The sequence below is a fragment of the Ambystoma mexicanum genome, chromosome 12, assembly GCF_040938575.1.
Source record: "Ambystoma mexicanum isolate Mex_15411 chromosome 12, UKY_AmexF1_1, whole genome shotgun sequence".
Lineage (NCBI taxonomy): Eukaryota > Metazoa > Chordata > Amphibia > Caudata > Ambystomatidae > Ambystoma > Ambystoma mexicanum.
The window spans coordinates 986,328,480-986,351,973 of record NC_090936.1 but is presented as its reverse complement, the minus strand read 5'-3'; the positions used below and the strand labels follow the sequence as shown (position 1 = coordinate 986,351,973).

At 46.4% G+C, this 23,494-nt stretch overlaps 1 protein-coding gene across 1 annotated transcript in view; it reads left to right on the top strand.

Moving 5' to 3' along the window:
* LOC138513078 (acrosin-like) overlaps nt 1–23,494 on the top strand; it is a 503,539-nt gene that overhangs the window by 335,466 nt on the left and 144,579 nt on the right. The window contains exon 3 of the mRNA XM_069627757.1: nt 466–731. Within this exon, the coding sequence (XP_069483858.1) occupies nt 466–731 (266 nt within the window). The remainder of the gene's footprint in view (nt 1–465; nt 732–23,494) is intronic.

Here is a 23,494-nt window from a genome sequence, read left to right as displayed (position 1 = left end):
ATTTATAACAGTAAATAAAGCGGCTGTTTGTTCTATAGGAAGAAGGTATTCAAGGTGTACATTGTTAAAATGGTCAGATAGATTTCAGCAGGCATTTCTTGATTTAAAACTGAAACAAAAAACGTAGACAATCCTAACAGAGTTCTTTTGAGATAAGGTCAATGTGGAATTACGTTTTATAGTCCCACCTTGTCTGGTCCTTCCTGCCTGAAAGAGAGAATTACCAGCCTCCTCAGTGGACAGTAATTCACATGCAATAAGGACCCATGCCCCATCACCTGCATTAAATGCTACCACTGATTTACATTGCTGGCCTTGCAAACAGCACGTGTTCACACCCTGATCTCCATTATGCCCCATCAGCACTCAACACTAGAACTTCAAACATCCACTTCACTCATTGCTTTTCTCTTTATTTTGCTCTCTACCCTGGCCAATGACTTGCCTCTGCTCTGTCTCTTCCAGCACCATGTACCTTTGGAGGTTTGTGATCGGAACCAACCAGTTGTCACACCTGGACCAGAACGTGCAGGTGAGGGAACCCTTGACAGTGGTAATACATGAAGGATACAACAAGATGAACGGCACGGACGATATTGCTCTCGTCAAGCTGAACCAAGCTGTGGTGTACAGCAGGTTTGTCCAGCCAGCCTGCCTGCCCATTACTTCCGCGAACATCTATGCCCTGGTCAACTGCCAGGTGTGCGGGTGGAGTGTGCTCATAAACAATGGTGAGAAGAGAGGCCTACACCTAGAAAACTTTGCTATGTCTGAAAGAAACCATGCTGTTGGCCGAATCTGGGCAGTTGGGTGGCTCGGGTGATTGGAGACATATGTCTTGAGTACACATAGGTACAAAGAATAACTCTGCTCTCTAAGGCATACACTTCTGTGATATGTACACCCTGAGAAATTGTTTGGCTTTCTGAGAGCATGGACCATTAATAATACACATGTAAGATGATGAATAGCTCTGCTGTCTAATGTGTGATCATATGTCATCTATGTAACTTGAATGATAGCTCTGTTGTGTATCAGATCTGTATAGCCTGACAAATAGCTCTTCTGTCTAATAGCCGAACTTGTAAGACGTGTTACAACCAGGAGCCTTGTTTAAGACGTGCACTTAAAAGGATTATGCAACCTGAGCAGCTATAATAATAATAATGTACTTCTTATCTAGCGCTACACACCCATAGGTCTCACGGCGCTGAAATAACAGAAGACATTATTATCACACACACACCCATAGGTCTCACAGCACTGAAATAACAGAAGACATTATTATCACACAGAGTGGTACTCAATGTATCGACCTCGGAAGGATGAAAGACTGAGTTGACCCTGCCACAGCAGACTGTGCACAGATATCAGGGGGAAGCGCTTAGCTCACTGTGCTATCTGGCCAGTATGTCTATGCCTACAACTATGACTTGCCACATGTGCATAACCTAGGACATATCACTGCTGTCTCAATCCTGTGCCTCTGCCATCTATGTACGTGCTGCGTGACCTCTTCTATCCGCGGCCTGCATTTAATAGACACATGTACTTGAGCCACCTCTACGCTTTAATGAACAAGCTGTTCAAATCTGTGATGCCTGAGGGATAGCGCTGCTGTTTGTACGCCCCAGCATGTTCGATCTATGTGACCCAAGTGATAGCTCTGCTGTCTGATGTCATAGTCAGTGGTATCTAAGCAACCTGGGTGCTTGCTAATATGCCGTCTACTGCCTGAAACTGTGAGACCTGTGTAACACGAATGATAGCACCTCTGACTGATACCCGAGCCTGTACAATCTTTTAAATGTGATGGATAACTTTGCTCTGGAAGACCTAAGTTAAGGTCATCTGTGTAACCCAGCGGTAATGTTGCTGCCTGAGCTTGAGTTCCATAGATCCTTGATACGAATAGATTGCTCATTCCGTGGTGCCTGACCCTGTGAAATATTTGTATCCTGAGGTTAAGCTTTTTACACTCAACCAGTACTGCAACTAGAATGTCAGCCATGCACTCCCTTCCTTTGTAACACACTTGACCTTGGAATTCTCCTAACAAATCAATGGCCGACGCCCCATAACCGCAGGGTTGCACCTTGGCTGGTAATACATCTTGCACATTCCTGCACAAAGTGTTCTTCAGGGTGTCTTCCGATACGATGGTCCAATGGGATGCAGAGTCAACCTTCATTTTTAGAGTGCACCCACCCACCATGAAATTGTCTACTGGGCCACTTGTCTCACCCGACAAAACAGAAATCTCAAAGACATGTCTTGGTTTGCTCTCTTGATTGGGTATAGCAGATACACTTGAGGACGAGGAACTGGAAGGATCACCATTGCAATCTCTATGGTCCACCATGCTAATTGACGCTTCCTTGCACATGTGTGCGAAATGGCCCTTGCGCCTACACTTGAAACATTCTGTATCTTTGGCAGGACAGAATGCACTGTTTGCAGTGTGTCTTGGGCTACCATACTTGATGCATGTTTGTCCCCACCATGCTTTCCTCGGACTTGGGCCAGGTAATCTCTTCCTCGAAGCGACTGCACAGACCTCCTGGGCCACATGTTTACCCACTTTCATCTCCTTCATATAGTGGGATGTCTTTTCGATAATTTGTGTGAGTTCCACTGCCTGTTCTAATGACATGTCTTTGGCCAAAGGTTTTTCCTGCACTCTCGGGTTGTTGGTGCATCTGACCAACTGTTCCCTAATCAGATAGTCATTCAGTTCCCCAAATTCACAAGTGTGACTCAGTGTCCTTAAAGAGGCCACTCTTAGGCTCGAAGTGCTCCTCTATCTTCTTGACTGCCACTTCATACTCATCAAGGTCTCCTGCTCCCTCTTCCAGACGACTCGCAAGACCCTCAAATACACATGGGCCTTCGGGCCCAGGTTATGAGGTAATAGGGCTTTCCTCCTAATTGCACTGAACCTGTCGCTCCCTATAGCCACCAGATAATTTTCTAACATCCTCATCCATCTTTCCCACCTGATGGGAGGATTTCCGGGCTCTGCCAGGAAAGGTGAGTGTTGTGGAATATTAGTAGCCATTCCTTCCGTCTCTTGGTCGGCAACTGATGCGTAGGCAGTTGTTGTCAATGTGCTGGGGCTCTCCTCAGCCACTGGTACAGCAGTGTGTGCTTATCTGTCTTGAAACAAGTGCCACCAGTGTCTATTGAATATGCACTGTTCTTGAATATGTGCTGTTCAAAAACTTTGATTTGAAAGGGCACCCCTTTGTGTTATCCCTTATCTCTTATAGACTATGCACTGTTCTTGCATACCCACAGTTGGGTGTTCAGAAACCCACTCCTGTGCCTCCAGATACTTTTAAATTAATGGGGCCACTTGTGCGTAAGGCGCCGTAATCCTTCTCTGCCAGGTTCTGCTTTAATTCTTAGTAGAGCTACCCTGCTCAGCACGTCAGTGATTGTGTGCTGTCAGTAGCGTTCCGTTCTGGAGTCTTCCGATTGCCTTCTGCCGCTCAGCTTCCAGCTGACGCGGCTTGCCGAGCCAGCCCTCGGAGATGCGCTGCGTTGCTGGGCAGCACACGTCACAATGAAAAGACGCTCTGCCTTGTGCATGAAGAAACTGCGCCTCCCTCACAGGGTAATCTGGCTCACAGAGGCACTCGAGCATGGGCCAAATTGGGGAGTGTTACTTTCTGGTCTCTGCCCTCCTTCACCACACAGCACTCCCCTCCTGACCTGTGTGGCGAGCGGCTGCAGCGGCTGTTGCCCTCTTCTCCTGCCTTCGGCCCCACGACTGGCACGCCGGACATGCCGCAATCACAATGGGCAGCGTGGTCGCCGTCTGCTCCAAACCTCCTTTTCTTCTGTCTTAAGGTCTCGTAGTGCAGAAACGGACGCAGAGTATAATTGAAGGTACTTTATTTAAGCAATATGACCCGAGCGGCTGGGGCATTACCGACTCAGGTAATGCCCCGGGGCCCATAGTTATAGGCCCGAGTGAAGCGTGTTGCATTCTGCTTGACTCTCGCCGGGTACTAATAAGTTATACGAAGAGCGAGCAACAGGCACTGCGCCCGGCTCAGCTCAAGCAACTTAAATCAATGGTTCCAGAACTCAAAGTAGTTCTGGAACACAAACACATGTACACAAGAATCAAAACACAACAACTTGTAAAGACTTATCTGAGCAATGGGAGAGCTTTCTTCATAACAATAACTACTGATAGAAATTGAGGAGTCAAGTCTCTCCACGAACTTGAAATTCTGAATTTCCTTCCAGAACAACTGGTCCTGCACGAATGGCTGGGAAATACCTATTTGCTCTCGCTGGCTTTCGCAACGAAATATGGAAGAAATGCTCCAAACTCTGGGGCAACACACACAAAATGATGCAGGCAAATACAATCATATATCTTGAAAGACAGGTCATCTACCACCACAATCATGGTCTTCAGCCATAATACCATACGGTCAGCAGGAAAATACACTTGATACAATTTGCCAATCCTTTTAGGATAAAATAGATGTATCTGTTGATCCTTTTACTTGAGCAGAAAATCACTCAAGTTTACATTGTCTTCAATGTCGTTAGTCATGACTTTCCACCTGATAGTATTTTGTCCCCCAGAATGACCGGCTATGAAGGGATCATGTTCTCAATGAAGGGCTTCATAATTGTTTTGAGGGTAAACATCTGGTTCCTCTTTCCACAGAAGACTATCTTCCATCTGTAATTCATTTACTTCCTTGCTTATCGCCCCAATGCTTCTTGTGACAGGGGTAACTAACTGTGCATACTAGTCTCACACTTCAAACGCCTCTACTATTATTTGCAAGGACTTACATAGTAGCTTCAGTTTGGGGTTGTGACAAGGATTTTGTTTTCCCATCTTTTGTATTAGGTCAAAAGTGATTACAAAATGCAACTCCAAAATGATTAACACATTCAAAAGTCTTGAGAAAACGATATTTATTATCTCAATGGGCCTCATTACGACCCTGGCGGAGTGGGTTTACGCCAGCGTTATTCGCGGCGGACCCGTCCGCCCTACTACGAGTTTCCGTAGCGCCATGGAGCGTTTTCCGCCTGGTTTTTCCGGGCGGAGAAATCCATGGCGCTACGGGACCTTGTCGTTAATTACGCCACCGTATTTTGAGGTGGCGTAATTAACGCCTTCCCCACTCCCATTATACCCTATGGGGCAAAAATGGGAATGGGGAAGGGTAAAATGGGGGATGGGGATTTACCGCCCCGCCAAGGTCGGAATGGGGCGGAAAATCCGCCAACCCCCATGGCGCTATCGGCAGCTTTCCGCCGTGCTCCATGGTGCATATTGCACCGCGATTTCCGCCAGGGTCGTAATGAGGGCCAATGGGTTTTGAGTGTCTAAACACTTCTGCTAATGATGTCATGCCTGTATTATGGACAATGGCGCCTAACTACTAATTATGTGATGTGATTGCATTTTTCAGAATCAAGAGCAATATGAATTAGAAGCTCTTTTCTCAGTTGAAAATGCCCATGCCATAGGTATCCATATGTATCCAAATCGATGTTTAAATACAATCAGGTAGAGAAAAGTATATTATTAAACACACCTGCGCCAAAGCACATTATTTAAAAATGGAAGAGAAAAAACATATCAAGGTAAAGTAACATCACAACAGAAATTACCTTTTGGAAAAAACGTGATCGATAAGGAAGTTTGCATACAGAAATAAACTAAGTAAACAAAAAAAGGGCTGGGAGAAATAAAATATATAAACAAAGCAGAACCGTGGATATTCATTTTGAGCCTAGAGTTCAAATGCACTGAGGATGTTCGATATGCACCTCTCCAATGTTATGTGACACCATTTAGAAAAGGTGAGAAACATTGTTTAACAACGCCACAGCTAAAATAGGTAAGGGCTATGATATGATACATGGGATGTGGGCTGCTCAGTGGGATAGTGATCAGTGGACTCAATTGCTTTTGTAATGAGACTTGACATGAGTTGCAGATTGCTGGTGGCAACATATTGGGGTACAACCCCTGAATAATATATATATTGTCTTCTGTTACCTATAGTTCGCTTCAAGCGATCATTATACAGTGTTTTTTAGTTTGCAAGTTTACTTTTGTATTGGTTTGTTGGTCCTTACAATGCCCAGTCATTGCTTGTGCCATACCCCATATTTGCACAGCTTCCGTTTCCACAGTGTTCCACTTCTCTATCTGGGTACTATGTACACCTTCGATCTCTAGGTGTACCATCCTTCCTGCCCCCACTTTGTTTAGCCATGGCAACACCTTATTTTTGAGGAAGTGTCTTCGTTCATGCCATGTTAGCTTCTCCACATTTGAGCTCACCATATTCCTCTCATCGTCCAACAGTACTTTCAGTTTGGCATTTGCAAGTGCAGCGATGCGTACTGAATGGGTGAGGCTGTTTCCAATGGGGTGCCTTAACTGCTCTGAGTGTGTTCTATTCCAGCCCTCTCCTCCTGTGACCTTGCTGGATTATGTGCCAGGGATATGGTAGATTTCACATGATTTATCATTCCTCATTCCTATGGGGCTTAATTACTCTGTTTCACTGCGCCTGAAGTTCCCTACTTTTCTTTGCTTCTGTCGAAGCCACTCCTTCCCCTATTGTAGCTGTGAGGATAGTCTGCTTTTCTGCTATTGACGTTGGTTCTGTGACCCTTATTCACCATCAGTGGTCGAAGTGAGCAGGAACGGTTGGGTAGCGGTGCTCCTCTACTTTTTTTAATTAAGTTTTATAGCTCCTATACTTTTATTTGGAAAATAAATCGTTCTGGAAGGGTTTCATTTTAAAATAAAAAAGCAGGAAGAAGTTGAAACTTGCACTTTCAGGGCACTACACTGAACGTTCCCTTAAAAAGAAGGTGCATGTATTTGGGAGTTTGTATTGTCTTTGTGTCGTGGCGTGGCGATAGGGTTTGTGTGGAGTGGGTGCAGGCCAGCAGGCAACATACTTCCACTACTTCTTTTCGTACACTTCGACCACTGTTCACCATTGAAACCATTTCTGAAAGGACTCCATGTTCCTACAGAGGTCCAACCTTCCTGATCTTGACCTTCTTATTTTGCCAGTACACACTTCTTTGCTTTGTCTCCTCTCTGAGGCACCTTTCTCTCTCTGAGACCATAATCAGACATGCACCTGGATAGCTGGCAGGGCTTGGACTTCACAGATGCTTTTGGTGAGGAGGAAGCATGTATGCTTCTGCCCCAGCATAGTTAGGATTGTCGGATAGATTCTGAGGCTGGTGCTGACATCCCTTTTAGCAGGATATCTTTTCACTAACTGAACAGGAAAACACACATTTGAACAAATATATTGATACAAACTTGAAGAATGGATTTGATACTCAAATTCCCTGTGTCTTCTCCACTTGTGTGCTGAAAATGAAAAAACTGGAACAACCGTGAACTTGTATCGACTACAGGGCTTTGATCAGACTCTTGTTAAAGAATGGATACATTGTGCCGATCATCTCAGGATTGGTAAACACCATCAGGGGTTCCACCATATTCACAATGTTGGAACCTAGATGGGTGTGTCATCTGGTGAGAGTAATAATGGCCGCCTTTCTATACGTTGTCAATGATGTGCTGCCAATCGTACAGCTTTGCATTGGTCTACGTTGATGATATTATGATTTTCTCTCAGAATGAAAAGCATCACAGCTCATGTTAAGGCCATGATGTCCAAGCTGTGAGCAACTCATGTGCACGCAAAAATGGGGAAGAATCCATTTCATGTCCATATGGTGGAGTTTTTGGGGTCTATCATCTTGTCACAAAGGCTGCAAAGGAAGGGGCAGAATGTGAAGGAGGTTGGGATTTGGCTATCTCCTGCTTCTATCGGCCATTCATTAAATACTTTTCTAAGGTACTTGCTCAATCAACTGGCGTTTGAATGGGGTCATTTGGAGGGCACGTTCACCAATAGAGAACTTTGGGGACCCTGCCATGGAACTTCTGATAGTTCAGTGGCAAAGTCCTGAATTAAAGTGCTGGATGCCTATCAACTCCCTCAAAATGATCATCAGTATGACAGAGGTTTTCACTGTTAATGCAGCTTGCACTCGTGTTTGCCCGAATCCTTTGAATCTTGCTGTAGTCTAGTTGTGCAGAATATGGGCTTCATCATGGATTCTTAGCTTGCCTTTGCCACTCATCTAACCTCAGTTGCAAAATCTTGTTTTGTATCACTTGAGGAGGCTTGGTCATCTTCTACTGCTTCCCTCCTGTATTTTGTTTGCATTTGTATTTATTCAGAGCTTTTGCCAGAGTGCTTTACAAAGCAAAAATATGTGACAGTACAAAAACAGGTTATGATGAAAGCAAATAAGGACCAAAGCAATCAGAGAATAAATTGAGAGTCAGATAGGATAGAAAGAAGTTGGGCTTTTAAACCAATACGAAAGAGATGAAAAGAAGAGGAAGAACAGACATCGGGAGTTAGAGGAATCCAGTGTTTGGCAGCCAGTAAAGAGAAAGAACGGAAACAAGAGGCAGCACATGTGGGGGCTAAAGTACAGAAATAAGTTACAGTGATTGAGAGGGTAGAGTGCGATGATGGGAATAGAAAGAGACCAAAGAGGGGAGAAGTAAGCTGGGCTAAGGCCATGCAGACACTTGAAAACAATGCAAAGAAAGTGGAAGAGAATACAGGAACAGTATGGAAACAGGGTACAACGTCTTTTCATCCGGGATGCAATTTTGCAGGGTTTTTAATGAAAAACGAATACATTTTTTAGGTGGGGTTAGAAAAATATATATATGGGGTGTGGGTGTTCGGTAATAGATAAATAAAGGGGATGAGGCTTGTGGGGGGATCCCTCCCAAAATTAAAAATTCCACAGAGAAAACCCCACAAAATGTCATCCTGTGATGAAATGACATGGGACCGGAAATAGGAGGCAGCGAGAAGAGAAGGAGTAATGGACAAGTGAGGAAGAAGACACAAGAGAAAATGTATAGCAGAGTGATAGACAGATCAAAGTGTGGTAAGATTAAGTTGAGAGAAGATAAGAGAGAAGAACAAGTTACTTCTTACCTTGTAACGTTCTTTCGATGGGATGTTCCTCCGACGTATTCCTCATCTTAGATATCTCCTTCCAGCTCTGCTGGCCTCGGAAAAATTTTTCTCTCTAGAGGGCGCTGCGCATCGACGTCCTCCGAGTCGATGTCCCTCGACAGCCGCCGTATCGACGCCGACGTCATCCTGCCTATAAAGGCCGCGTGCAGCGTCCGTTGCTCAGTTCCGTTTTGTAGCCCACAATAATACTTTCTGGACTAACTAATCACCCTGAAGGAGCGTAAGCTGCAACAACAAGGGAAGTAGAACTGCGGGGATGGATGGGAGGGTCGATGAGGAATACGTCGGAGGAACATCCCATCGAAAGAACGTTACAAGGTAAGAAGTAACTTGTTCTTCGAAGGGATTGTGTCCTCCGACGTATTCCTCATCTTAGATAGGCTCCCATAGCAGTATTCTATTATCGGAGGAGGGAGTACTGACTTCACGCTGTCTTCTATTGATGAATAGAATGCAGTACAGCCCTTCCAAACCTAGTCTCTTGACTGGAGGAGGAATCCAGATTGTAAAAATGTGTAAAGGTATGGAGAGACAACCATGTAGCGGCCGCACATATGTCTTTAACCGGCACGCCTCTTTTGAGGGCCGATGAAGCTGCAATACCTCTGGTCGAATGAGCCCTAAGGTTTTGAGGGGGCTCTTTCCCTGCCAGTTTATAACATTCCAGAATGGCTAGAATGATCCATCTGGAAATGGTCTGCTTAGTTATTGGTAACCCCAGCTTGTGACCTGCGTAACCTACAAACAGCTGGTCTGCTTGTCTTATCCTGGCTAGTCTACTAATGTAAAAACTTAAAGCCCTCCTAGGGTCTAGCCTGTGTAACCTCTCTTCCTCTTTCCCCGGATGAGGAGGAGGATAGAAAGATGGTAGGGTAATCTTCTGAGTGATATGGAATTCAGAAACCACCTTTGGGAGGAAATTAAGCTTCAATTGCAGGACAACTTTGTCTTTGTGAAATATAGTATGAGGGGGTTTACAAGAAAGAGCTTGTAATTTGCTCACCCTTCTAGCAGATGTAAGTGCTATTAATAAAACAGTTTTAAGGGTAAGGAATCTTAACGAACAAGAATGGAGAGGTTCGAAAGGTGTACCCATCAGGAAAGTTAGTACTAAGTTTAAATCCCATAGGGGAACTTGGAATGGTCTTGGGGGATAAACATTGGTTAACCCCTTTAGAAATTGTATTACCAAGGGTAATTTGAAGTAGGATGGTTCTTCCGCAGTACGCTTAAAGATGGATAGCGCTGCGAGATAGCCCTTAATGGTGCCAACTTGAAGGCCTGAATTTGCCAAATATAATAGGAAGGACAAAACCATTGGTGTACCACATGAAAAAGGGTTGATATTCTGTTCTCTACACCAGCTGCAAAATCTGTTCATACGGCAGCGGTATAAAGACTTTGTTGCTGGCCTCCTTGCCGAAAGCAACACCTCCATAACATCATCAGGGAGGTCCCAATCCTTGTACCTCAGCCTTTCAGAAGCCAAGCGTGAAGGTTGAGGGTTTTGATGTCTGGATGGAGAACCTGACCTCCCTTCTGTGAAAGTAGGTTCTCTCTGAGTGGAAGTCGAATTGGAGGGCAGATGGACAAGTCTAGAAGGTCCGGGTACCACGTTCTCCTGGCCCAATCCGGGGCAATTAGGATCATGGTTCGCCGGAATCTTCTCAACCTCCTGATCATTTGAGGAATGACAGGGACCGGTGGGAACGCGTACAGAAGCGGAAACTCCCAGTCCACTATGAACGCGTCTCCCAGAGCTCCTCTCGGGGGAAATTCCCTTGAGCAGAACAGGTCGCATTTCCTGTTTAGGCTGGTGGCGAACAGATCTACCTGAGGGGTTCCCCAAAGGGCGAAGATCTCTTGAAGGACTTCCTGAGCTAGCTCCCACTCGTGGGAGACTATGTTCTGCCTGCTCAGAGCGTTCGCTGTCAAGTTCTTCTCTCCGGCTAGGTGAACTGCCGATAGAGAGATTCCTTCTTGGATTGCCCAAAACCAGAGCTGCATCGCCTCTCTGCACAGGGGTAGTGATCCTACGCCTCCTCTTTTGTTGAGGTAATGCATGGCCACCGTGTTGTCCGTCATTATCAGGACGTTCTTCCCTTGTACAGCTGGCAGGAACGCCTTCAGCGCAAGTCTGATGGCTCTCAGCTCTAACAGGTTGATGTGTAGTCTGGACTCCGATGGAGACCAACGACCGCTGATGGTCAAGTCGTTGGCGTGGGCTCCCCACCCCGTGAGTGAGGCATCCGTGACTACTGTTATCTCCGGCCAGGGTTGCCAAAACTGTTCTCCTTTCAGAATGTTCTCCTGACAGGCCCACCACTGAAGGTCTCGAGCCACCCTGCCGGGAACCTGAAGAAGATCTGTCATTCTCCCTGAGAATTGTGACCACTGAGTCCTCAGTGCCCACTGGAGGGATCTCATTCTCAGGCGAGCCTCTGGCACTAGGAAAATGCAGGATGCCATGAGGCCTAGCAACCTCAAAAAGTCGAAGGCTGGGAGACGTTGGGCATGTTGGAACTTGGTAACCATCTGTAGAATATCTTGAGCCATCACCTCTGGTGGCGAGGCTTTTCCCAGGGAAGTGTCCAGGATCGCTCCTATGAACTGGAGTCTCTGCGATGGTATCATTTGTGACTTCTTTAAATTGAGGGAGAAGCCCAGTCTGTGAAGAAAGTGGCACACGTGATTTAGCTGGATCTGAGCTTGTTCCGGAGAAACAGCCCTGATCAACCAATCGTCCAGGTAGGGGTAGACGTGAATCCCTTCCCTCCTTAGACTTGCAGCCACTACCGACATTAATTTGGTGAAGACCCTCGGGGCGGAGGTCAGCCCAAATGGCAGCACTCGAAATTGATAGTGAGAGTTGCCAATTGCGAACCTCAGGTATTTCCTGTGTTTGAGATGGATAGGCACATGGAAATAAGCGTCCTGAAGGTCCAGAGATACCAACCAGTCCTGGAACTGAAGGGCCTGGAGGATCTGAGAAAGAGTGACCATCTTGAATTTGTCTTTTCTGAGGAATTTGTTCAATTCTCGCAAGTCCAAGATGGGTCTCAGTCCTCCGTCTTTCTTTGGAATGAGAAAATAAGGGGAGTACCAGCCCTTGTTCCTCTCCGCTACAGGTACCGGTTCTATAGCACCTTTCTCTAGCAGGTCCCAAATTTCCTGCAAGAGGAGCGGATCTGGAGCTTTCTGAGAGCTGATCCCCGGTGGATGACTCTGAGGTATACGTGGGAAAGGCAGGCAGTAACCTTGGGCAACTGTTTCCAATGCCCAAGCATCTGACGTGATAGCCTGCCATACCGTCAGATGTTGAGTCAACCTGCCTCCTACAGGTGTCCTGTGAGGGAAGTCCTCAGAGTGGTTTTGGGGCGGCTGATGCAGATGCCGATGGTAAAGAGGCACCTGCTGTTGCTGCGGCTTTTGAATATCTACCCCGTCCACCTCGGGTAGTTCTTCTTTGACCCCTTTGAGCCGGTCGTCCTCTACCTCTTCCGAATGCGGAGTAGAAGTGAAAGGACTTGCCCCTCGCAGAGGTTCCTGTGGGACGAAAAGGAGTCTGACGGATTGCAGCTCCTAGGGATTTTGCTGCTGCTTTTGAAGTTTGCAGTTTTTCTAAACTGTCATCCGCCTTTTTCCCGAACAAAGAAGAGCCATCGAATGGCATGTTCAAGAGCCTGGCTTGCACATCTGGGGCAAAACCCGACCTTCTCAACCAAGCGAATCTCCAGGTTGATGTACTTGCCGCCATTGCTCTGCTGATACTGTCAGCCGAATCAATGCCCGTCTGGAGGGATTCGCACATAGCGTCTTTACCGTCCTGTATAATATTCAGGAACGCATCCCTTTCTTCTCCCTCCGGGATGCAGTCAGCCGCTGTAGAAGCACACTCCCAAAGTGTATGGCTGAACCTAGCAAGGGTGCAAGTAGCATTAACAGATTTTAACGCCATGCTACATGCTGAAAAGACTTTCTTTGCCATAGCATCATATTTTTTATCGTCCCTGTCCTGTCGGACGGTAGGATAAGCCGTCTTGACATCGGTAGAGGATGCTGCCTGTACCACCAGACTTTCTGGGGATGGGTGTTTAGACAAAAACTCTGGGTCCGTAGAAGATACCCTGTACTTTTTAGACAGTTTTTTATTTACTGCTGGTACTACATCTGGGGTTTCCCAGTTTGTCATGATCTTTCTCTGAAGAGCTTTATGAAAAGGCACCACAGGATCCTCCTGCGGGCCTTTGTCAAGAATATCCGTGAGGTCATCTTGTTGGAAAGATTGTGAAGGTGCAGACCACCCCATGAACTCTGTAATCCTGGCCATTAAGGCTCTGTAGGGGGTTTCAGCATGCTCCCCTGGGTCTGGCTTAGCAAACTCCACCTCAGGGGAAGTGTCTAACCCACTTGCCTCATGTAAAGAATCATGAAGATCCTTTAAGCTGCGCTCTTCAGAGGAAAATTCCTCTCTAACTGGGGTTACAGGTCCCTGTAACTCAAATGTGTCTTCCTGTTCAGACAAATCACCCTCTTCTAAAATTGAGGATATAGTTCTCAATTGTTCTGAACTCATAAAGGGAGTAAATCCCATTTCCAAGGCAGAGGGTGCCGAACTTGTCATTATTGGCCTCGAAAACGTCGATGTCGTCGACGCCGACGTCGAAGGCTTCGAGCGTGGCGTCGAAAACAGAGGCGGAGGCCTCGAAGACCTCGACAGAATTGGAATTCTACTCGACAATATCGAAGCCATCGACGTCGAGGGCCTGGGGATAGTCACCGGATGTGTGGTAACCGTGACTTTTCTCGGCGTCGACGCCGGTGTCGAAGCTGGCGTCGAGTCGACAGACCCGTGTGTCGAAGGTCCCTTCGACAACGGCGTCGAAGACATCGACCTCGACGTCAACTTCGTCGACGGCGTCGACGGAACCTTCGAAGAAGGTTTGGAGGTCATAGTCCTGCTCGAGGGTTCGAGACGCGCTCGAGAGGTTTCTTTCGCCGGGTACTGCGACTCGCGGCGTTTTTGACCTTCGGGTCTTTCGACCAGAGCATCGCTCTCGGCAGTCTTCGAGGGGGTCGAGGCCGCTTTCTCGAAGACGCTCATCATATTCTTTCGGAATTCCTCCCATTCAGCCCGGGAACTATGTTTCGTGGGGCAAGGGATTCTTTTTGGCGAAACAGAGGAAGAGGAAGAGGGAGAAGGGGATCTTCGACGTCTCCTCTTCGAGTGCTTCGATCTCGAGGAGTGATGAGACCCACTCCGAGACCTGGAGCGCGAATGGTGACGAGGAGACAAGTGTCTCGACTTCGTCAACGAAGAAGAAGCTTTAAAAGTCTTACCTTTCTCCAGCTTCCCCCTACGCTCCTTCAGGGCCTTAGCTGTCATGGACATACAGTCCTCGCATTCCGAACAATGGTGTTCAGCTCCCAAACACCACAGACAAATTCTGTGAGGATCGGTCAACGACATCTTTTTCCCACAATCTCGACATTTCTTGAAGCCGGATCGAGGAGTTGTCGGTTCCGACGAGGAAGCCATCGAGTACGGATCGAATAACTCGAGGTAAATAGATTATCTGACTAAGAACTGAGCAACGGTATTCCGAGGCACTGAGTAAGCGCGGAAAAACGGAACTGAGCAACGGACGCTGCGCGCGGCCTTTATAGGCAGGATGACGTCGGCGTCGATACGGCGGCTGTCGAGGGACATCGACTCGGAGGACGTCGATGCGCAGCGCCCTCTAGAGAGAAAAAGTTTTCCGAGGCCAGCAGAGCTGGAAGGAGATATCTAAGATGAGGAATACGTCGGAGGACACAATCCCTTCGAATATATGTTTAGTCACCTGACAGAAGAGAAAAGGATGAGCACAACAGAGATTGTAGAGCATGAAAGCAACAAATGCGGGCAGTGTTGGTGACATGTGAATAGAAGGAGAGGAAAGAGTAAGAGATAATGCCCAAGTTAAGAACTGAAGAGCAATACAGGATATAAGATGGAGGGAAGAGGAAATCAAGGGTGGAGGGGAAGGGGGTGCAGAGGAGGAGAAGAACAGGATATCCATCTTGAAAGGGTTAAGGTGGAGAAAGTGAGAAGACATCCAAGACTGGATGGTTGTCAAACAGAATGACACAGAGGAATGAAGAGAGTCGTGAAAAGAAGAGGAGGAAAGAAAGATTTGAGTGTCATTAGCGTAGAAATGATAGGAAAGGTTGAAAGAGTGAATAAATGCAGAAAGGGTTATATGCCCTGTCAGCTGGCTAACAAAGTTTGTAGCTGCCTAAAATGGCAGAATCTGACGCGTTGGACTAAAAACCTAAACGGGAGAGTTGTACGCTGATAGACCATAGAAACTATTAGTGGAGTCGCCACGTAAAAGGATTGTTTTTTGGACTGGATTAGCGTAAATGGATATTATCGTGATGAGTTGTGTTTGCATCTCCTGTGGAAATTACGTGAATTTTGAGTTTTTTCAAATTTTTTCTTATGCTTGTGTATAATTCTGGATGGAAAATGCTTGAGGTTTAAATCTAATTAAAAAAAACAAATGCAAAACAAAATGGACTGAGAACAGAACCTTGAGGGATTCCATAGAGTAATGGGCGAGGAGAGGATAGATGATTATCCCAAGAGAATGAAAAGGACCGATCAGAGAGATAAGATTGAAGTCAATGCAAAACAGACCCAGATAAACCAATGGAGGAGAGAGAAGGGTAAGGCGGTTGATAGGTCGAGAAGGATAAGAAAACAGGATAGTTTGTTGTGATGGGCAAAAAGAAGAGAATTAGAAATGTGTAGCAGAGCTGTTTCTGCAGAACGCACGGGACGAAAACCAGATTGTAGAGGGAGAGAAGAGAGTAGAGGTTGACATAGGAAGAAACCTCACTTTAGATAACCCTTTCGAGAAATTTTGATGGAAATCAGAGTAATGAAACAGGGTGGAAATTAGATGGGAGCAGTGGTGGCTGGTGAATTTTTTAACAGGAAGGGCATAAACATATGTCCCAGATATGCCACAGTGACGGAGCATAGTGAGGGTTTCCGCACCAATAATGGGAGTTTCGGGGGGATCCCCGCACACATTTACTTTAAAATAATGGGTTAAAATTGTGCATTTTAGAGCACACTTTTTTAGAAAAATTGGGTAAAAAGCCAAACCATTTGCAATTGTTTTTGTAGGGTAACTCGTAAAGGAAATCCAATAGATGCAAGTCACCAACAGTGCACAGGAGCATTTCTCCAACACATTTTCATGATACCTTTTCGCCCAATATGTGCCAGTGTAAAACATTTTCACACTGGATGTGCCCATATATCTTTATGCTGACTGCACCATCATACCCTAGTATGCCCATATAAGAACATACTCATGTTTGCTTTGCGCATAATGCCACTAATGATTCTATAAGAAACCATGTCCATGTTTGTTCTGCAAATATATGGCAATATCCCCACGTAAGAACATACTCCAGTTGGTTTTACCATTAAAATGCATGCCAAGGTATGAAACCATGTACAAACTGGCTGCACTAAAATGCCAGCCGAGCTACATTATAACACTTATCATGCTTGCTTTATCAAAGATGCCAAATACAAAATTTCATACCACAATAATACATGGCTAGACTGGTTGCATAAAACTAATGGTCTTGCTTCATAATAACACTTAAGATTCTTGCTTTACCAAAGATGCCCAATACAAAATGTCATACCACAATAGGACATGACTAGACTGGCTGCATTGAAATGCCAGTCTAGCTACATAATAACACTCATGCTTGTTTTACCAAAGGTGCTCAACACAAAATGTCCTACCACAAAAAGGAATGGCTAGACTGGCTGCATTGAAATGCCAGTCTAGCTACATATTAACACGTGTCATGCTTGCTTTATCAAAGATGCCCAGTACAAGATTTCATACCACAGAAAGAATAATACCACTGATCATGCTTGCATTATCGAAGTTATCCAATATAAAATGTTATACCACAATGTGGTAGCCAAGGCGGGCCCCTTCCCAAGGGTCACCTCTGCCTCAGCTTCAACTAGCAGCAATAAGGTGATTAGACACCAGAGGGATGGGTAAACCAAGATTCTTGTATTAGATTGAAATAAACAGCATACAGAGAAATTATCAGCTGATAAGCATGAAATACAGAAGGACAAGTGTCCTGGCAGTTGTTTCACAGAGCTCCGAAGGGACAGCCCTGACCTCAGGTTATATAGCATATCATAAGCAATCACTAATATATTATCACATTTTCCCAATGGAGGATGGAACTTGGTATGACGTTGCAGACATTTGGCAATAACTGTCACCATCTCAATTGTGACCTTGTGACGAAGCATTGTGTTGTAACATGGATAAGCAGCATTTGCAGAAACCCTACTGTTATCTACCATATAAGGTGCTAATTCTACACTTGTAGAGAACAAACGGAAGAGAAGGTCTGATGTGTCCCTTTGCCTTGTGACAGGGTCTTGGTCTAATATGCACCAGGTGGGGTCTGGGCATGTCAGAGGAGCTCAGTGCAGAGAGGCCTCAGGCAAAGGCAAAATGGAGGATCTGAGGCCTAAATGTATGAGAGAGCATAATGTATCTTACCATAGCATAACATTCCTGCCCCATCAACCCCCAGTTTGGTTTTCCCTGAGACAGGGTGTAGACCACAGGGAGCAGGATTGGTGCATAGCCTCAATCAAAGCTACCCATGTACACAAGTGATATGAGGATAGGGTGGATTGGCACAGGGATTGTTACTGAAAGGATGTTGCTTTTTTGAGAGACATAGATTGTGGGCCTATAAGGTCCCAATTTAGGAATTCATTAAATTCGGCGTCAGACGTTTGTCCTAACACATCTACTATTTCCTGGTCATTGGAGGCATCATTGGAAGTGTCTTCCATAATCAGAAGTGCCTCTATTTCAAGTGGCAGGAGCTTGGCCTCGGCGGGCAAGAGAGACACCTGCTTAGCACCACATGAAAGAAGGCAGCGAATAATAAAAACTATCATTGCAAGGGTGACAATTATAAGAATAATTATTAAAATACCATGCAGAATGGAAGAGCCCAGTGAGCCAAAAGTGTTTTGAATCCAAGTTAATAGTGAGCCGGCATAACCTTTGTTTATTTTGTCTAAGGTGGTACCCACCCATTGGAGGTGATTTATGATGTCCTCAACCTGGGAGGAGTTTTCCGGTACCCAGGTGCAGCATTCTTAACCTATCATTTTACAGGTATCCCCTTGGGCAGCTAGTAAATAATCAAACGCCATTCTATTTTGGAGGACCATAGTTCTGAGGGCTACTTGTTTGCTTTTAAGTATCTGTATTCCTTTTGCGGTGTTGTTGGCTACCTGTTCGAGGAGAAGTGATAGGGAATGAAGATCGGCCCTGTTGATTGCAGTACCAATGTTCGGGACCAGGAACCCTTGGAGGCCTTTGAACCATGTTCAGGCGTTGCGTTTGGAACATTGGGTGTGTAGTGAGCTTTTGGAAAAAAGGGACACATTGTAGATTTCTGGGTGAATAAACCCAATGGTGTACTGACCAGTCCAGTTAGCCGGTAGCCATTGGTAGGCGCTAGCCCCACAAAGGAAATATAACCCTCTGTGGGTGAAGAGTGCTATTGCAGTGTTAGGTGTGCCATTACTATGAAATGGGCCTATCCTACTGATGGCCGAGTGGTTATTTGTGGTGGTGGTAGCACTTTGGTTAAGGACACATGTGGCTGGGGTGATACCCATTGAAGGCAGTGGGCCTCATTACGAGTTTGGAGGTAGCCATGCCGTTTTTACCGGCATGGCTACCCCCAAACTTGGGTCCGCATCCCGAAAAATGGGAATTACCGGGCCATTCTGACCTTTGCGGGCCTGGTAATTCCCATTTGCGGGACCCAGACACGGTACGTCCCTATTCCCATTTGACCCCCCATAGGGATTCATGGGAATGGGGAGGATGGTAACAATGGTCACATTAATAACGGGGCCGTTGCTACCATCCAGTACTGCTCGCGGGTGCCGCTCTGCACGTCTGGTCTGACCAGGCGTGCAGAGCGGTCCCCGCGAGCCGAACTAGTAACGTTGCCTTACCGCAACACTTATAATGAGGACCAGTGTGCCTATCGTGGTGAAAAAGATAAGAGCGTGTGGAGCAAATACGGTCGGTATTTTGGGATGTAATGTTTTGGCGTCACTGTGGTAGAAGAATCCCCAGGGGAAGGGATGAGTCAAATTGAGACAAGAAGAGTCATTGATTAGGAGGTAATAACATCAGTCAGCAAGATTGAATGGGACAGGCTGGAAGGGAATCCCCCCACTGCCGGTCATAGGAATGTGGGAGCATACATAGCAATCACAAGCATTCATTGGGACAGCCTATGGCCAAGAGAAGTTGAGGAAGGTGTTGGTAGGTATCTGGGTCTACGATGGCGAATGTAGGGAGAGGCAAAGCCAATACCATGGTAAGGAACAGCAACACTTTGGAAACAATTCAGATAGTGAATGGTGAATGCATCAATAGTGAATTACCAGCATTATTCCTAGATTAAGCAGTCCAACTCTACGGAGATTGGGGCCTTGTGCCCAAAGGTTCCAGAGAGTGTCAGTCATTACAGGACCCAGTAGACAGGAGAGAGGATGATGCAAAAGTTCAGGATCCCCGCAAGAATAATGATGGCAGACGCGTAGAGTTGGAGGAAATCAGGCCTTTGTTCCATTCCAGTATTCTAGCCTGGTAAGCTGAAAGTCGAAGACATAGGTGGGGCATGCCAAACTGTACCTGACAGGGGAATGAGGCAAATAAGGTAAAGCCGGCACACTCCTAAGCGAGAAGGAGACCAAGATGCTTCACTTTTGTCTCTTGTGGATGGCATGTGCAGAGATCAATAACTTCAGAACAAATCCTTCAAACCCACTGGGCTGGAGCACTTATGGACCTACAGTCCAGGTGCACAGTATCATTGTAGCAGCTTGGTGACAAAACATTTGAGAGCGATGGACCACCCATAGGAGACAGGTGTAACAGTGGCGTGCTTCTGAAGAAGCTTGGTTTACCCATCCATCTGATGTTAGGTGAAATGGTGGCCGCACTCTGCAAGTTGTACCTCTGGACAGGTAGTGGAGCTTCATTGTCGAGGAGCGCTGGATGTGGAGTCACCAGGGTTTTTGTTGCTGGGACCTCGGTTGGCAGCTGAAGAGGGGTGTCTTTATCCTGTGGCCCTGCAGATTGCAGCTTTGATATGTCCTGCACCCCTTGCTGGTCTTTATCAATTGGTGGTGCTGTTTTCACCCACTGGCTGGCATGGTCCCAGGAGTCATGGCCTCTACAGCGTACTGTGGTGTGGGTTGTCAGCAGGACCTGGAACGGCCCTTTCCAGCGAGGGTGCAGTGAGGATTTTCGCTGATGCACTTTCAGGACTACCCAGTCTCCAGGCAGGAGGCTGTGGCACAGTGGTTCTGGTAGTCGAGGAAGGGCTTCTTTGATTTGCTGGAGGTGAGAGCTGACAATAAGCATTAGTCTTTTAGTCTTTTGCAATAGGAAACAACAGGATCATCATTCAGTTGTAAATCACAGAGTTCAGGAGAAGGTGGTGGAGTAACTGGCATTCTCATGGGCCTCCCCCTGAGAATCTCGTGTCGGGAGAGGCCGTGTACGCTATTGAGTGTTTCTTACGTTCATGAGTACGAGAGGGAGGGCATCAGGCCACCTTAGACCTGTTTCATGGCACACTTTGGCAAGGCGGTTCTTCAAGTCGAAGTCTCAGCGTTTCACTGACCCGGACAATTCCGGGTGATACGGGCAGTGGAAATTCTGTTGGATGCCTAGGGCCTTAGCAAATGTTCTGTACAATTTGTCCTGTGAAATGGGTAACCCTATCAGAGTTTATATAAACTGGGAGGTCAAAAGGTGGGATGAATTCTCTGAGCAGTTTCTTGGCCACTATAATGGAGTCAGCATATTTATAGGGGTAGGTCTTGGTCCATCCAGAAAATGTGTCTATTACCACTAGGACGTATTCGAAAGAGGCACACTTGGTAATGCTAATGAAGTCTACTTGGAGATTCACAAAGGGGCCATAAGGGACTTCATGTGTCCATGGAGTGGTTTTCACAGACTTCCACGGTTGAATGCGAGACATGTTGGACAGTGAGCACAGTATTTCTGAGCAATGGAGGGGAACTTAGGGACGCACCAATATCTCTGGACCTCCAAGATCATCTTTCCCTTGCTTGAATGGGACACAGAGAGAGAAACACGTGCTAGGTATGGTAATAGCAATAGTGGGGCCACTAACCGACCTGAGTTATAACACCACAGGCGATCAGACCAGCAAACACATCCTTTACTTTCCCAGCCCTGTTTCTCGTCCTGGGGGCTGCCTCTTGGAGGTCTGCTAGGGTGGAAAGAGATGCTGGGGTGTCCTCAAATGAGATGAGACGCAGTGACACATACTTAGGAGCCTGAGGGCCATGGAGGGCTACATTATTCGCATGGTAGTCAGCCAGTGGGTTACCCTGCAAGGTGCTGTCAGGTGGGTAGCAAGATTGCATTAAGCAGCACTTCAACATAGGGAGCATTGAGAATGGATGGATTGCTAATACAGAGCGTGGCTCTAGTACATTTATGTGGTGTGCTAGGGCAATGTTGTCTGCTTTTGTAAAGAGAATGGGAGCGGCAGTTACCACTCTGAGACATTTTGGAAAGGCAGAGGAACTGTGAGCTAAAATAGGCTACCATGTTTTGTAGGTCCTCATGCTTCTGTGTGAGTATGCCTAAGGCATACCCCTCTTTCTCTTCACAGAACAGGGTGAATGATTTAGAGTAGTCAGGAAGGGTGAGCGTGAGGGAATGGAGAGGTCATTCTTGATCTTGGAGAAGCATCAGGAGACCATGTGAGTTTGTCAGGTTGGGAGTCATGCAGCATCTTGTACTTAGGTACTACAATAGAGACATAAGGATCCAGGGGTTGCAGAGATGGCTAATTCCTAAAAAGGAGCATAACTGTCTTTTAGTGGCGGGTATGGGACATTGTATGATGCAGGACACCTGAGAGGGCACAAGGCACGTAACACCATTGGCAATTTCGTGTCCTAGGTAACTGACAGTGGGGAGGCAGAGCTGCAATTTAGCCTTGTGACCTTTTGCTTGACGGGCAGTAAGGAGCACTTTGGAATCAGAGAGGGAGTTCTGAAAGGAAGGAGATGCTAGGAGGAGGTTATCAAAATATTGGATCATAGTGGAGCCCCCCGGGAAGGTCATATACTGGAGGTCTTCCTGCTGAATCTGGCAGAAGAGATATGTGGAGTCAACAAAGCCCATGGGAAGGGATCTGTAGGTGAACTGACATCCCTTGTATGTGAAGGCAAAAAGGTACTGAGAGTCAGGGTGAATGGAGACAGAGAAAAGGGCAGAAGCAAGATCAATGCAAGTGAAAAATTGGGCATTTGTCGGGATGCAGGAGAGGATGGTGAGGGGTTCTGGTACCACCGGATGTGAGGGTATAAGAGCCTTATTAAGGGCGCGCAAATCGTGAGCAAAACAGAATTTGCCTGTGCCTTTTTAGTATTGCAAGGGCTAGTGGTGTAGTAGAGGATGCCCTGATCAATGAGGGCAGAGATCACAGGCTTAATACCTTCTTCTGCTTGTGGGGAGATCCTGTACTCAGGTACTCTTGGCAGAGGGACCTCAGGATTGAGAGTGATGCAAAGAGGTTTGGCAGAGCAATTGTGGCCTACATCATTGGCGTGTGTAGCCCAGAGGGCAACTGGCAATGAGTTAATAAGGTGTCGTACCTGTGTAGTTTGGGTGGGTGTGAGGAGTGATGGAGGCTCTGGAGGAGTCTCCTGGTGCCTGTGCCGTTAGACAAGGAACACACATTCAGCTTGTCTAGACTGTGCAACCTCTAGATAAATACCATCGGAGAACAATAAATGGTACAATGCATGTTGCATAGCAGATCAATAACCAACAAATTTACAGGTGAGCAAGTGCTCAGTAGAAAGGCATGATGTTCAGTGATGGGATTAATAGAAACAGATAATTCATTGGACACTGGGTGTGAGATGGTGGTGCCAGACATACCAATTTTATTTATAATTTCTCTAGAAACTTTAACCTGTGGAAATTCTGCCGCTCGTAGCGTCGAGCCCCTAGCACCTGTGTCAATTAAACAATTTAAATTGTTTCTGGGGATGTTACATTTGAGATAGGGACCTGACTGGTCCGGCAGAAGCAAAGCAGCAGACAGCAGTCAAAGTCCCTCTGGCAATGCCATTGTGGAACATAGGAGATATGCATATCTGGGTAGCTCCTGTTAGGAGAAGGAGGAGGTGGAGGGGGTGGTGGTGTGGGTGGAGGGCAGAAATTAGAATTTCCATGAGGAATGAAATAATTGCATGGAGT